This window comes from Kogia breviceps, chromosome 6, assembly GCF_026419965.1.
Source record: "Kogia breviceps isolate mKogBre1 chromosome 6, mKogBre1 haplotype 1, whole genome shotgun sequence".
Classification (NCBI taxonomy): domain Eukaryota; kingdom Metazoa; phylum Chordata; class Mammalia; order Artiodactyla; family Physeteridae; genus Kogia; species Kogia breviceps.
The window spans coordinates 84,736,247-84,751,510 of NC_081315.1; the positions used below are offsets into that span (position 1 = coordinate 84,736,247).

The window sequence follows — 15,264 nt, forward strand, 5'->3', positions numbered from 1 at the left end:
TGTACACTTAAAATGGTAAATTTTACATTATGTGTATTTTACTGCAATTCTTTAAAAAGTGATCTAAGATTTATGAACTCATGCAACATGTAATGCCACCAGTATGCAGTAGAGGGCAAAGGAGCGTAAGCTTCACAGAAAAGCTTGATTCAATCTCTCCTCCAGCCAATTCCAGTCCTGTCTATGAATCATCCACACCTGCAGCTCTGACGGAGACACTGCAAGCCTGAGGGTAAGAACTCTTTAGTTTTGTTTGCTGTAACACTCATGGAAACGAAATAAGGGCTGCATGGGTCTTTTCTAAAAAAAAATGGGAGGAAAGTAGATTTGTTCAGATTTTCAGATTTTTCAGACTTATTCAGTAAATGGGAGGAAAGTAGCCTTGCTCAGATTTTCAGTATTTATTATTTTGCCCATACTAATCTACATGTTAATGATTAGTGAGTGACCTTGGGCTTACTATTGATCACTATTGATCTGTGGAATTGTCTTGCAGGTGCCTGAGAGTTTGGGTTTCCTTTTGCTGGTTTCTGGAAATTTATGACACCTAGCAGAGTATAAATAGCTTCAGAGAGAGGCACATAAGGTGGGGAGAGAGGAAGAGTCCACAGTGGCAATTAGTCCTGGCAACGAAATTAGCCTCGGTAATCACACCCTAAGCTCTTTCATTTCAGAGCTTGAAATGCCTTCCATTTGGGTTCGGAAGGAACCAGATAGGTCTGGGTTCAAATTCATGCTCTACCGCTTATTCATTGGCTCACCTTGAGCAAGTTACTTAACCTCTGAGTTTTAGCTCCTCCATTTGTAAAATGGGGATTAAAATATCCATCATTTTGTTGGGTTGTTGAGAGGATTGAACAAGATAATGAATGTATGGAATGCATTTAGCTCCGTGCCGGGCAAACAGGAAACGCTCATAAAACGTCAGTCTTTCTTACTCTTATGTTGTAAAGATTATTCAACATTCGATGGGTTTTTAACCCCTTCTCCATTTTTTTTTTTTTTTTTTTTTGCATCATTGGGAAAAGAGAAATTAGATGTTTAAGTATTCTTTGGCAAGCCACCAATAATCATTTCATGGTGTCTTTTGACTTGGACTTTTTTTTTTTTTTTTTTTTTTTGCGGTACCTGGGCCTCTCACTGTTGTGGCCTCTCCCATTGCGGAGCACAGGCTCCGGATGCGCAGGCTCAGCAGCCACGGCTCACGGGCCCAGCCGCTCTGCGGCACGTGGGATCCTCCCGGACCGGGGCACAAACCCGCGTCCCCTGCATCAGCAGGCAGACTCTCAACCACTGCGCCACCAGGGAAGCCCTTGACTTGGACTTTTATCATAAACTATTAAAGAAAGTCATTCTGGTTTTCACCTGCTTTCAGCACCCAGTAACAGTAGCATGACTGATAGTAACATATTTATTGACTGCATCTTTCATCAAAAGTTTGTCCTACTTTTAAAAATGTTTAAATGAAATGCCATAATTTATATGCATTGCCTGAGAGAGAGGATCTTTTTATTTTATTATATTAAGAGAAGTTCAGAAAGAGTTAGTTCCTCTCACTTCTTTAGAATAAGTTTCAGATGAGGTTGTGGTATTGGGCAGAGAGAAGAGGTGGGTAAAACATGAAAGCTATGACATCTCAACTCAGGGGATTCCAGATAAAGCAACTGGGTTGCTTTAACTCCTAGACATAGCATTTTTCAAGGGCCATAGCTCCTAGACATAGGAGCAACTCATAGTAAGTTGCTATGAACTGAAGTACTCTGTGAGATAATAATGTTAAAAACACCTCATCTTCTTAATGACTATAACTGCCAGTGTCCTACCAAGCCATACTGGAACCTGAGACAAGAGGAAAAATCAGTAATACTAACCCTGTCTTTATGAAAAAATTTGATATTTTGTTCATTATGGATTTTATATTAATTTTAAAATATTTTATTAAAATATTATTTATCTTGATTACTGAGTTTCTTGGTGCCTCTTAAAATATGTGCCTGAAATCACCCTAGTCTTGGCCCTGATAACTGCTACCATTTGTGATATGCTAGGTGTGATACCAACTGGTTTATATACATTATCTCTTTTATGCCTTAGTGATCAATTCCTATCACTAAACTCATTCTCTGATTATCATGCACTGCATCATAACAGGAATTCATAACTCCAATTAATTCATCCAATACATATTTTTGAGAGCATATTATGTACCACATTGTGCTAAGGAATAAAAAATTGAGATCATTCATTTACTCATATATACATTAATGTATTTACTGAGCACATGCAATGTACCAGGCACTATTCTCTGTGCTGGGAATACAGAGATGAGCAAGATTGTCGGACCCCTTCTCTCATGGGTGTGAGCGGTGGGGAAGTAATCAACAAACAAATAAATGAATAAAAGTTTCAGATAGTGGTAAGTGCTCTATTTTGTAGAGAAATAAAATAGGATGAAGGGAATGAACACCAAGTTAATCGAAATGGCCTTTTATTTCCATTAAAAAAAAATTATTGGGGCTTCCCTGGTGGCGCAGTGGTTGAGAATCCGCCTGCCGATGCAGGGGACATGGGTTCGTGCCCTGGTCTGGGAAGATCCTACATGCCGCGGAGCGGCTGGGCCCGTGAGCCATGGCCACTGAGCCTGCGCGTCCGGAGCCTGTGCTCCACGACGGGAGAGGCCACAACAGTGAGAGGCCCGCGTACCACACACAAAAAAAGAAAAAATTTATTTTGTTTATTTATTTTTGGCTGCGTTGGGTCTTCGTTGCTGCACGCGTGCTTTCTCTAGTTGCGGCGAGCGGGGGCTACTCTTCATTGCGGTGTGCAGGCTTCTCATTGCGGTGTCTTCTCTTATTGCAGAGCATGGGATCTAGGCCTGAGGGCTTCAGTAGTTGTGGCTCGCGGGCTCTAGAGTGCAGGCTCAGTTGCTCCACAGTATGTGGGATCTTCCCGGACCAGGGCTCGAACCTGTGTCCCCTGAACTGGCAGGCGGATTCTTAACCACTGCACCACCAAGGAAGCCCAAAATGGCCTCTTTAGATTAGGTGGTCAAATCAGGTTCCTTAGAGGAGATAAACTTTAAGCCAAGACCTAAATGATGAGAAAGATCCAGTGAAGGAAAGATGAGAGAAGAGCATCCCAAGCTGAGGGAAAAACTAGGGTAAAGGCCCTGAGGTTGGGGCAAGCATGATGTGGCCAAGGAACAAAGAGAAGGGCAGTATGATTGGAGTGCAGAGGGTCAGGAGAAGAGTTATATGAAACGAGATCCCAGAAGGAAGCAAGACCAGCTCCTGGGAGACTTTATAATCCAGTATTGGGAGTTTGGATTTCATTCTAAGTGCAACAGTACATTAGGTAGGACATAGGCAGGGTGCTGTAACAAGTGACCCCAAAATACAGTGGCTTCAACAAGACAGTGCTTAACATAATGGCTCAATCCATGTCAATCCTTGTAAGTAACTGACCTTAAACCTAAGTTGGGTGGCAATTGCAGACTTATTCACTGGATTCCTTGAACTGTGTATAAGGAAACGTTAAAGACTCAGTATGACGTAGTGAGCTATAATTTCATTATGACTAATGTATTATAGTGTACTTTGAAAACAGATTTATCTTGACTCACCCTAGACAGACAAGATAGCAGAGTGGCTAAGAGCCCAGGCTCTGCACTCACCATGGGTTAAGTTGTGACTGTGAGGCAGTTAGAGGGCCTCTCTGAGAGTCACCTTCTCTACCTGTAAAGGCTGAACAGTGATAGCACCTACCTTACAAGGTGGTGGTTGTAGGAATCAATCTACAGAAAGTCAGTAAGTGGGAGTTGTTATCTAAAAAGATATCAGGTGGCCACTGCCTCATTTGCACGAGAGTCAATATGGCGTGGAGATACTACCAGACATGCTGAATACATGTGTAGATTCATCGAACAGAACAATTACTCAGGTCATCTTAAATGTGGGTATGGATTAAAATTATGGTATTGGCAACTAAGTTATTTTGCTGGATTCCTAAAATCTGGAAAATAACCATGGACTTAAAGTTATATCACAGAGACTCTTTTTTTATGTTGGTATTTGTTCTTATTTTGATCATTGGATGGTATATTAAACGTTACAGAAAAAGGAGATGACCAAGAAAGGGCTGCGTGGGATGGACTGGAGGAAACCAACATGGAGGGACTATCTCAGTGGAAAAGTGAAAGGCCAGTTCTGGGCTCGCCCTTCCTCAGCCCCACCCCCAACCAGTGCCTTTCATGGTCCTCTTCCACTGAGGGCACAATGGACAAGGAATATCGAAAATCAACATTCTCTCTTCACACGTCATGGGATGCTTGACATGACATTTCTGTTTCCCTTTTCCTATTTTCTATGAAACGATTTTATGAAGTATTTTCATTTGTAAGTTATCTTAGGAAATATCAACATGTTTTCTAGAATTTCTTCACTTCAACAAGAACAACCACAACAATAAAACCAGACAGGTTCTAGAGAAAGAAAAGTCCAGATGAGAGCGAAGTAATATTCCAGGTATCCTTTTTTGTTAGCTCTGCCAGTTTTTCTCCCCACCATCCCTGCATGGGTGCATACACACACACACAACACACACACACACGCACATGCACACAGCTTCTCAGAACAACGGGACAGCATGAACAGTACAGAGAAGTCTCACTACACCGTGAGTTTGCCTCTTGTCTCTCCTGCTTGTCTATGGGAGTGACCAGTCTGAGGGAGAATGAGGGTCAATGTGTATTAAACACACGCAAGTAGAAGCAGGAAAACTCCCACCACTGCTAGTTAGGAGCAGGCACCCTTTTCAGAGTGCCTGGTGTGGGAGGACGTAAAGTTGAAGAATTTACTAATTTAATAGTAGAATCTAACCACTTCTCACCACCTCCCTCTCTACCTTCTTTCTTTCTTTCTTTTTGGCTGCGTTGGGTCTTCGTTTCTGGGCGAGGGCTTTCTCTAGTTGCGGAGAGCGGGGGCCACTCTTCATCGCGGTGCGCGGGCCTCTCACTATCGCGGCTTCTCTTGTTACGGAGCACAGGCTCCAGACGCGCAGGCTCAGTAGTTGTGGCTCACGGGCCTAGTTGCTCCGCGGCATGTGGGATCTTCCCGGACCGGGGCTCGAACCCGTGTCCCCTGCATCGGCAGGCGGACTCTCAACCACTGCGCCACCAGGGAAGCCCTCTACCTTCTTTCTTGCATGAATTATTCCATAGTGTCCCGGGGATCTTTTCTGCCAGGCTTGTGCCCTTCCAGTCATTTCCAACAGACAAGCAGAGGACTCTTCAAGATGTACGTCAGAATCTGCCACTCCTCTACTCTACATCTTGTACTGGTTTCTTATTTCAGTCAGAGGAAAATCCCCAATCCTTACAAGGTCTGACGTCTTCAATCCGCCTCCCCCAATTCCACAAGTCATTCCTCACATTTTCCAAACATGTCCCCACCCCAATCAGGTCTCTGAACTTGTACGTGCTCTCTCTCTCCAGAATACTCTATCCCCAGACAACAAGTGGCTCACTTCCTCACTCCCTTTAGATCTTTGCATGAAGGTCATGTGAGGCCTTTTTAGACCATCCTGTACAAAATATCACTCCCCAGTCACCCTCAGGTCCCCTCATTTAGTTATTTTCTTTCTAGCCCTGATCACCACCTAACAGATAAATTTATTATTTTGTGTATAGTCTCTCCTTTCTTACCCCTTACTAGAATATAGGCTGAGTCAGAAGAGAAATTCTATCTGTTCTAGTCACTGTTATATCCTCAGTGGCTAGAAAAAGTGCCTGGCAGAGTAGGTACTCAATAAAAATCTTGAATAATAATATGGAATTCTTAGTTCTCCAACCACCTCTGTTCTGTGTCTAATCAAACACTTGAAGCCTGATTCTTCTCTCAAAATCCTCAGAATTCTGCATCCATGAGTTTCTTCATCTATAAAATGTGGGCAATAGTACTTCTCTCCCAGAGTTTTGTGATGGATAAGTGAGATAATATACGTGAAGGGTTTAGTATATCTCTTAGCACATCAAAACGCTTCAAGAAATGGAAATTGTTTCTATCATTATCACTATTTGGCAGTGATCCAGATTGCTTTTGCCACCAACCTAAAGACATATGGAGGCACAAGGACAGGAACCATTCTGTTTATTTCCGTGTTTTGGACTTTCTATAGACATGGGTAAGTGTTATTGAAAGTCAGATATTCACTCAAGAGACTCTCTATGTTCACAAATACAAAGTTGAAGAACAACTTCATGGCATTAATTCAGGGGCCCACAGCATTCAGTGATGAAGAATTACTTTCACGGAGAACTTATGTCCACACAAAAACCTGTACACAGATATTTATAGCAGCTTTATCATAATTGCCAAAACTTGGAAGCAACCAGGATGTCCTTCAGTAGATGAATGGATAAACTGGGGTCCATCCAGACAATGAAATATTATTCAGTGCTAAAAAGAAATGAACAATCAAGCCATGCAAAGACATGGAAGAAACCTAAGTGCATATTACTAAGAGAAAGAAGCCAATCTGAAAAAGGAACATAGTGTATGGTTCCAACTATATGTCATTCTAGAAAAGGCAAAACTATGGAGACAATAAAAAGACCAGTGGTTGCCAGCGGTTGTGGGGTGGGCGGAGGATGAATTGGCATAGAGGATTTTTAGGGAAATGAAAATACTCTGTATGATACCATAATGATGGATACACGTCATTATGTATCCATGATGTATCCAAACCCTTAGAATGTACAACACCAAGAGTGAACGATAGCATAAACTATGGACTTTGCATGATTATGAGGAGTCAATGTAGGTCCATCAATTGTAACAAATGCACCACTCCGGCGGGTGTGTTGATAATGGGGGAGACTGCATGTGTGGAGGCAGGAGGGATATGGAAAATCTCTGTACCTTCCCTTCAATTTTGCTGTGACTCTTAAAGTGCTCTAAAAAAAATCTTAATTTTTAAAAATTTCTTTTCACTTTCTTAAAGCTTTCAGGCTATCAAAAGGGGATGTGGCAGGGGGGTGTTGAATATGACCTAGCAACGCAGTTCCTAACTTGAACTGGGTGAGAGGAACTTCTGCAAACTATTATATATCTATCTCCCTTCTGGGAAACCTGACTTGCCTCAGTGATGGGGATGTGACACAGTACCTGACTTGGAAATCTATGAGCCAAGCTCTGAGATCAAGTCAAAGACTCAATAAATGGGTTGGAACCCTATTCCAAATTCTTGGTGAATATAGTCAGATGTTGGCATTAAAAAAAAAAAATCCTACAGGTTTTAACAAATCACATAACCACTTAACATTATATGTTGTATTTCCAGGATTTGAACTCATCTTCCTCATTCATATGAGGTGATGTGTGAAAAAAGTCATCTGAGGTGAACCAATGATAAAATCCTCAGAATTACAATGAAACATATCAGAAGCATTTACGTATTTTGTAGTATTGTTACGTCGGTGCATAGTGGGGTTTCAAATTTGCCAGAAGAAACAGAATTGACTACCAACTGCTCCAACATGTCTTTAAGAAAGGTTCCTGAAGACTTGACCACAACCACAACCATACTGGATTTGTCCTACAACCTCCTTTTTCAACTCCAGCGTTCAGATTTTCATTCCTTCTCTAAACTGAAAGTTTTGATTCTATGCCATAACAGAATCCAAGAGCTGGATATCAAGACCTTTGAATTCAACAAGGAGTTAAGATATTTAGATGTGTCTTACAACAGACTGAAGAGTGTAACTTGGTTCTCACTGGCAGGTCTCAGACACTTAGATCTGTCCTTCAATGACTTTGACACCATGCCTACCTGCGAGGAGACTGGCAACATGTCACACCTGGAAATCCTAGGTTTGAGTGGGGCAAAAATACAAAAATCAGATTTCCAGAAAATTGCTCATTTGCATCTAAATACTGTCTTCTTAGGATTGAGAACTCTTTCTCATTATGAAGAAGGTAGCCTGCCCATCTTAAACACAACAAAACTTCACATTGTTTTACCAATGAACACAAATTTCTGGGTTCTTTTGCGTGATGGAATGAAGACTTCAAAAATATTACAAATTACGAATATAGATGGCAAAAGCCAATTTGCAAGTTATGAAACTCAGCAAAATCTTATTTTAGAGAATGCCAAGGCATCCATTCTGTTACTTAATAAAGTTGATTTACCCTGGGATGATCTTCTGCTTATCTTCCAATTTGTTTGGCATACGACAGTAGAATACTTCCAGATTCAAGATGTGACTTTTGGAGGTAAGGTTTATCTTGACCATAATTCATTTGACTACTCAAATACTGTAATGAGAACTATAAAATTGGAGAATGTACATTTCAGAATTTTTAATATCCCACAGGAGAGAGTCTACTTGCTTTTTACCAAAATGGATATAGAAAACCTGACAATATCAGATGCGCAAATGCCTCACATGCTGTTCCCTATATATCCTACAAGATTCCAATATTTAAATTTTGCTAACAATATCTTAACAGATGACGTGTTTAAAAAATCTATCCAACTGCCTTATTTGAAAACTCTCATTTTGAAGGACAATAAATTGGAGACACTTTCCTTAGTGAGTTGCTTTGCCGGCAACACATCCTTGAGGCACTTAGATCTGAGCAAAAATCTGTTACAACATGAAAATGATGAAAATTGCTTGTGGCCAGAAACCTTGGTCACCATGAACTTGTCATCCAACAAATGTACTGATTCTGTTTTCAGGTGCTTGCCCAGAAATATTCAAATACTTGACTTGAATAATAACAAAATTCAAACTGTCCCTAAAGACATTATTCATCTGACATCCTTACGGGAGTTAAATCTTGCATTTAATTTTCTAACTGATCTTCCTGGGTGCAGTCATTTCAGAAGACTCTCAGTTCTGAACATTGAAATGAACTTAATTCTCAGCCCATCTCTGGATTTTTTCCAGAGCTGCCAGGAAGTTAAGACTCTAAATGTAGGAAGAAATCCATTCCGGTGTACTTGTGAATTAAGAGATTTCATTCAACTTGAAAAATACTCAGAGGGCATGATGGTTGGGTGGTCAGATTCATACATCTGTGAATACCCTTTGAATCTAAAGGGGACTCAGTTAAAGGATGTTCATCTTCCTGAAATATCTTGCAACACAGCTTTGTTGATTGTCACCATTGTGGTTATCATGCTAGTTCTGGGGACGGCTGTGACCTTCTGCTGCCTCCACTTTGATCTGCCCTGGTATCTCAGGATGCTGGGTCAATGGACACAGACATGGCACAGGGTTAGGAAGACAACCCAAGAACAGCTGAAGAGAAATATCCAGTTCCATGTGTTTATTTCATACAGTGAACATGATTCTGCCTGGGTGAAGTATGAATTGATTCCCAATGTAGAGAAAGAAGATGGTTCTGTCCTGATTTGCCTTCATGAGGGAAACTCTGACCCTGGCAAGAGCGTTACTGAAGATACCATAAACTGCATTGAGAAAAGTTATAAGTCCATCTTTGTCTTATCTCCCAACTTTGTCCAGACAGAGTGGTGCCATTATGAACTCTACTTTGCCCATCACAGTCTCTTCCATGAAAGTTCTGATTACATAATTCTTATCTTACTGGAACCCATTCCGCTCTACTGTATTCCTACCAGGTATCCTAAGCTGAAAACTCTCATGGAAAAGAAAGCATACTTGGAATGGCCCAAGGATAGGCGTAAGCGTGGCCTTTTTTGGGCAAACCTTCGAGCTGCTATTCGTGTTAATTTATTAGAAACCAGAGAGATGTGTGAACTGCAGACATTCACAGAACTGAATGAAGAGTCTCGAGGTTCTGCAATCTCTCTGATAAGAACAGACTGCCTATAGAGTCCCACCCACCCCTAGGGAAATTGGGACCTGAATATACTGTTAGGATATAAATTGATACAACCTTTATGATGGCAGTTTGGCAATATCTATTAAAATGAAAAACTATCATTCCTTCATGTCAGTTTCTTGAAGGAGCTCTAAGAGTGTATTCTATAGAAATGCAATTTGCAAAGGTTTATGTAAAAATGGTATTCACCCTGGCATTGTTTGTAATCATGAAAAATTAAAAACAGCTCGAATGTCCACAAAATAAGGATTGATCTAACAAATTATAGTACATTAATGTAACAGAATATTACACAGCCATTAAAAAATGAGGTAGCTCTATATTTTCTCGTATAGAGAAAGTTATATTTTGGTTTATACATTGAAATAGGAATCTAAAGGAATATATACCTGTACATTGGTGTAATAACAGCGGTTAGGGTCTGGGAGTTTGGATTACAGGGAGCATTTGGTTTCTATGTTGTACATTTCTGTAATGTTGGAGTTGCTTAGAATGAATCTATACTTCTTTTGCAAGCAGAGAAAACAATAAAGATAATGTTAAAAGCCTACATATCCTACTCATTTTGTTTGATCTTCCCTTCTAGCCTCACAGTTCATTGGAAGAAAACAAGCTCTCTTGAATTTTGCAAAATTATATTTCAAAAACAAACATCAAGAACAAACATGTTTTTTCCCTGATTAGGAATATTTCTGTGGCTCACCCACATGATAAAGGAAGGAAATGCCTTTAAGATCTGACACCGATCGCCTCCTGACCCTTGCATCCTGCATCATTGAACCCTATCAAATTATTGGCCCTTTCCCAGAACTCTCATCTCCTTTCATGCCCCCAGACTCTAGAACTTGGCATCATGTCTGCCTGTGATAACTTTCCTGACTTAATTCGTTTAGGAAATCTTACATATCCTTCAGGCACTATCCAAATGTCGACTCTTCCTTGAAACTTTCCTCATTTCTTCCCCTGAGCATGATGTTCCTCTATTCTCTATAACACTTGGGACATATTTTCATCACCAAACTGATTCTATATCTTTAAAAAACATCCCTTTCTTACTCTTCTGTGAGCTCCTCAAAGGTGAGGACAGACTTCCCTCTAACTTTGTAGCAGCGGCAGTTTGCTCAGTCCATGGTTCAGAAAAGATGCTCAATGAATGTTTATGGAATGGACGTTGGGTTAGCTAGAGGAACTTAGTAGGGACTCAACTGGCTTCAGGATAGAGAGTGGAATTTGAAGGCAAATTCTGAGAAGCTGAAAAGGAAGAGCAGGAATAGGTGAAAGAAGAGAAACTGAGAACCCAGAATTGACGGATTCCTGAGTACAGCTTGAATCAGGTGAATTTGCCAATATTTGGTTGTTCTTGACTTACAAAAACATCTATTTCAGCTCATTCAAGCTAATAAAACCAATCTCCTAAGCAGGCTAAAATTGGGCTCTGCATCTACTGTATTTCCTTATAGTTTGTGGTCGTATGAATTCCTCACACTAGTAGCCATTAAAAAAAGTGGACTTAAGAAGGTCAGCCTGAGAGTGTAGGGAGAAGGCTGCTGTCAATCTAGAAGCCAGGTTGTACTTCCATTTGGCCGACGGCCAGTCTATTCTAAGGAGCTCGAATTCAGCAGCCCTGAGGCTGAGTGTCTCTCTTCTTCCTTCCTGGTGAGGCTTGGTCTGTCTGGTAGAAGGGGAAACCCGAGGAAACCACAGTGGAGAGATGGCAGAGGATTCGGAGAACACCTGTCCTCCGAGGCTCCCAGCAGCTGGGCTGCTGATATTAGTGTGATCCACGGCTTCGGAAAGAGTCAGACAGACAGTGTATGAAGACTTTGTTGATCTTGCATAAATTAGTGTGAGACTCTTACTTTTACAGATTAATTAACTTGCAACAAACAAAGAGGATAACATCAGCCCTAAAGTTGTCAGGATTGGGTTATCCATGGCAGTTATTCCAGTCCTCAGTTTAGTAATACAATTTTTTAAATAGACATTTTAGTATAATTTTAAAAAAATAACACATTAGGCTTGGTTCTCAGCAACTTCTAATTTTAGCAGCTGGACAACCCCTAAATCTTCCCCACAATTATTTGAGATCTGGATTCTGTCTGCAGTCTCTCCCTACTCACCAGGGCATCCTGCATTTGCAACCTGATTCACATTGCTAAAACAATGTTCTTGTTCTATCAGTAACTCACAACCAGAGGCAGCTTCTCAGATTAGCCACCCTTTGTCCACAAGTCAGAACGTGTTCTTTGTATAAAGGATGAAGAATAATTGGGATCCTGGTTTCTCCTGGAGGTTGTGAGGACAACTTCATCACTGGTACTCTGCTGGGGAAACTTCCCATGGTCCCTTAGCTCCGTTTTTCACCTGTGTGAAGCTGGTACTGATCTCAGCCCTCCATTATCATTTTTCTATTTATTTTGCTTATTCCATCTTCCCCCACTAGAATGCAAACTCCTTTAGAGCAGAGATTTTGTCTATTTTGCTCAGAGATGTTGTTTCCACCTCTGCCCAGGACAGTGCCTGGCACATGGCTACTCTCCAAGGATTTTCCAAAGGAAATATAGTTTGTCTGTAGACACTGTTGATTGGCTGCCTCTGCTCTTCTCACATCCAGTAGGGCAACCAAGGCCACCCACTTCAGTGTCAGCCCTTGTTGTACATCAGGCACGTAGATTTACTCGGCAGGGAGCCTTCCTCACCTTCAATAAGTATATTTTTGCTTACATTTTCTGGGACCAGCCGTCCCTGGGTCGTCTCCCCCTGCCTCCTACCTTTGGCTCTTCTCTTTACTTCTTCCTGTTGGGATCCACTTCATCTCAGGGGCTTGCTGTGGACAGCCCTTGAATTTCAGAGTCTGTGGATTATATGAATCACCACAAATGGGTTTTATGGTCCCCCCACCAACCCCCATCAGTGCCCCTCTTCTTGTTGCTGTATCAGCTTTTCAAGAGGAGAAGGGGAAGTTCTGGGCCAATAAAGCCTCTGCCATGGCCCAGTCCCCTGACCCCTTCCCCTCTCCCCCACCCCCAGGTCTTTGGAGAGACTTCTTTGAATTTTCCGATAGGTCTTCTTGCTTCTGTAGTTCCCTGATAGCATGTTGGTAATGATGGGTACATTCTTAAGCCCTGGTACGGCCAGGCCTGACAATGTCCTCCAAGCAGGATGTCCCTGGCCCACATCCAGACCCACATGGATCCTGGTCTTCACTTGACCCTTCAAGGTACTTCCTGACCCTCTGCCTTGCACATGAGGCCAACCAGGTATACTACGGAGCTCTGGATCTCGCACCTGTGGGGTCCTCTCAGAGACTGGTGGGTGGGCCTCCATTTGAGGCGGACAGTCTGGCAAGAAGATCACTTCTGCTGGCTGAAACAGCGCGGAGTCACCCAAGATTGGGCCACCAGCATGGTGCACACGTGCTGATTTGGGGTGACTCTCATATCGACCACAAGATGACGTCAGGGGTCTGGGCTACCAACCGTCTACCACCAACCCTTGGGCTTGAGCCAGCGGCGTAGGCCTGTGTCCATCTGTGATTTGTGATGCCACCTCCTGTGGCACAGGAGGTGCCACAGTACCTGTGGCAGGTGTGACAGCAGATGCTGCCCGCTTCGTCCCCCAGCCCCCAGCATCCTGGGTGATAACCACCATTGTTGCAGTTCTGTGCCATGTATTAGGTAGTCCTTGGAGGATGGCTTTCAAGACTGAACACCAATGGGCTTTCCGGTCAATGTCCTCTCTCACCTCCCATTGACATGGCAACATCACGCTCTCCCTGTCATAAGCCATGTTCATAAGGGAAGGACATATGTTGTGGGAGTGGAACTGAGCCTCTCTCTTCTTGCATGGACCCCTCACTACCCTCCCCACTGGCGATGGTGTGTTTTCAGTCAACACGGAAAGAGCTCCCATTCTAGGGAGGCAGTGATTACCATCTCAAGAGTCCAAGAGAAGACACGACTGGAATATGCCTTATTCTATGTTGCCACCAAAAAATTCTGAACGTTAGACTAAACAGGCCCAGAAAACAAATATTAGTTTATGTTTTCCTGCATACTTTGGGGAAGACTTGCATCAGTGAGGCACAGCACCAACCTTTGAGAGAGAGTCACTGTAAGGCATTGTGGACAGATGCAGTGACATGAGTAATAATAAAACCATCATTACAGATATGCTAGCAGGGAACTACAGAGGCAAGATCTATAATGTTTAATGGAAACAGGTTCTGAAGAGCCATGGTTTTTGTGGTTAATTACAGCATTGCTACTTTTTTTTTGGTGGAAATTAACCAGGAACAGTACTTTGGACAATAAAATGCTTGAAGAGATGGTTCCTGGATTTGAACAGGGTGAGATGGTGCTTGGACCCTACAAAGAATCTTCTGATGCCCAATGGACAAGTAACTCTTCTCTATCCAACTCCATGAAAAAGTCACTATACTTCACATAGGTCTGTACCTTTTGAAACATTTTTAAATCAGGTTATTTATATAATAAGTATAAAAAATAGGAGCTCTGCAAAACAAACAAATTTTCCTGCCGCCCTGCCACCCTAGAGGCAGCTCTGAGGAGGAGAATATCCTGGCTAATGCAGCCAGAACATACATTGCTTCTTATTTCTTGGTGGCACAATGACTTAATTCAGTTTCAAAATAAGTCATTGGCAGCAGGACAGTTTTTGTCTCGAGTGCTGATGGGGATGTGGTGAAATTCGGTGCTAAGATTGATAGATCTGACAGTTTGGAACAGGCAAATTCTAGTATCATGATATTAAGGCTATAGGAAGTTCCTCCTATGGTTTTCATAAAAAACTGAAAGAAGAAGAGGCATCTCTTATTTTATGTCACGATGGGTCAAAGTACCACATTATTAACTTATGTTCTCCCCGTGGAGGAAGTTAGAGCTTTAGTTGTGCCCAGGAACTCTCTAATCCTAAGGCCCTGGAGTATTTGACTTCCTGGAAGCAGTACCTTTGGTCCTGGGAAAAAAATAGACCAGAGATATATGCTGGAAGAATCTCTACCAGGTTAGCTCTCATTGTCGTTAGGACCAATGTCTTCTTTTAATTCCTAGACTCACTAGCCCTGAGGAAATCCAGAGACGCATCAGCCCTCAACCTCCTCCTGGTTCTTTTATTTCTAGAAAAGAGGTGTATCAGTCTCCATGATGCTATTTGAAGTATTCTGGCCTACTGTGTAACAATACAAACCTGACCCTTCTTGGAGTTTATATGTGCCTGTCACTGTTCTAAGGCTGTTGTGAACTTTACCTGTTAATTCTCATAGACCTGTGAATTAAATTTTATTATTATTCTCATATAATAGACAAAGTAACCAAGGTACCAAAAAGTTAAGGTTTCATGGCTAGTAAATGACAGAAATCCAAGGTGGTCT

The 15,264-nt window shown here is 41.9% G+C and overlaps 1 protein-coding gene and 1 long non-coding RNA gene across 2 annotated transcripts in view; one reads left to right on the forward strand and one right to left on the reverse strand.

The window, feature by feature from the left end:
- Window positions 1–15,264, reverse strand: part of LOC136794387 (uncharacterized) — a 39,477-nt gene that overhangs the window by 19,766 nt on the left and 4,447 nt on the right. The window lies entirely within an intron of this gene.
- On the forward strand, window positions 168–10,421 carry TLR10 (toll like receptor 10). The gene is made up of 2 exons (XM_059067045.2): window positions 168–232; window positions 7,339–10,421. The coding sequence occupies exon 2, from the start codon at window positions 7,427–7,429 to the stop codon at window positions 9,860–9,862; it is 2,436 nt and encodes an 811-aa protein (XP_058923028.1). The 5' UTR covers window positions 168–232; window positions 7,339–7,426; the 3' UTR covers window positions 9,863–10,421.

What these genes read in the sequence shown, in the direction of transcription:
- TLR10 (XM_059067045.2), top strand. Translation starts at nt 7,427, where the DNA reads ATGAAACATATCAGAAGCATTTACGTATTTTGTAGTATTGTTACGTCG.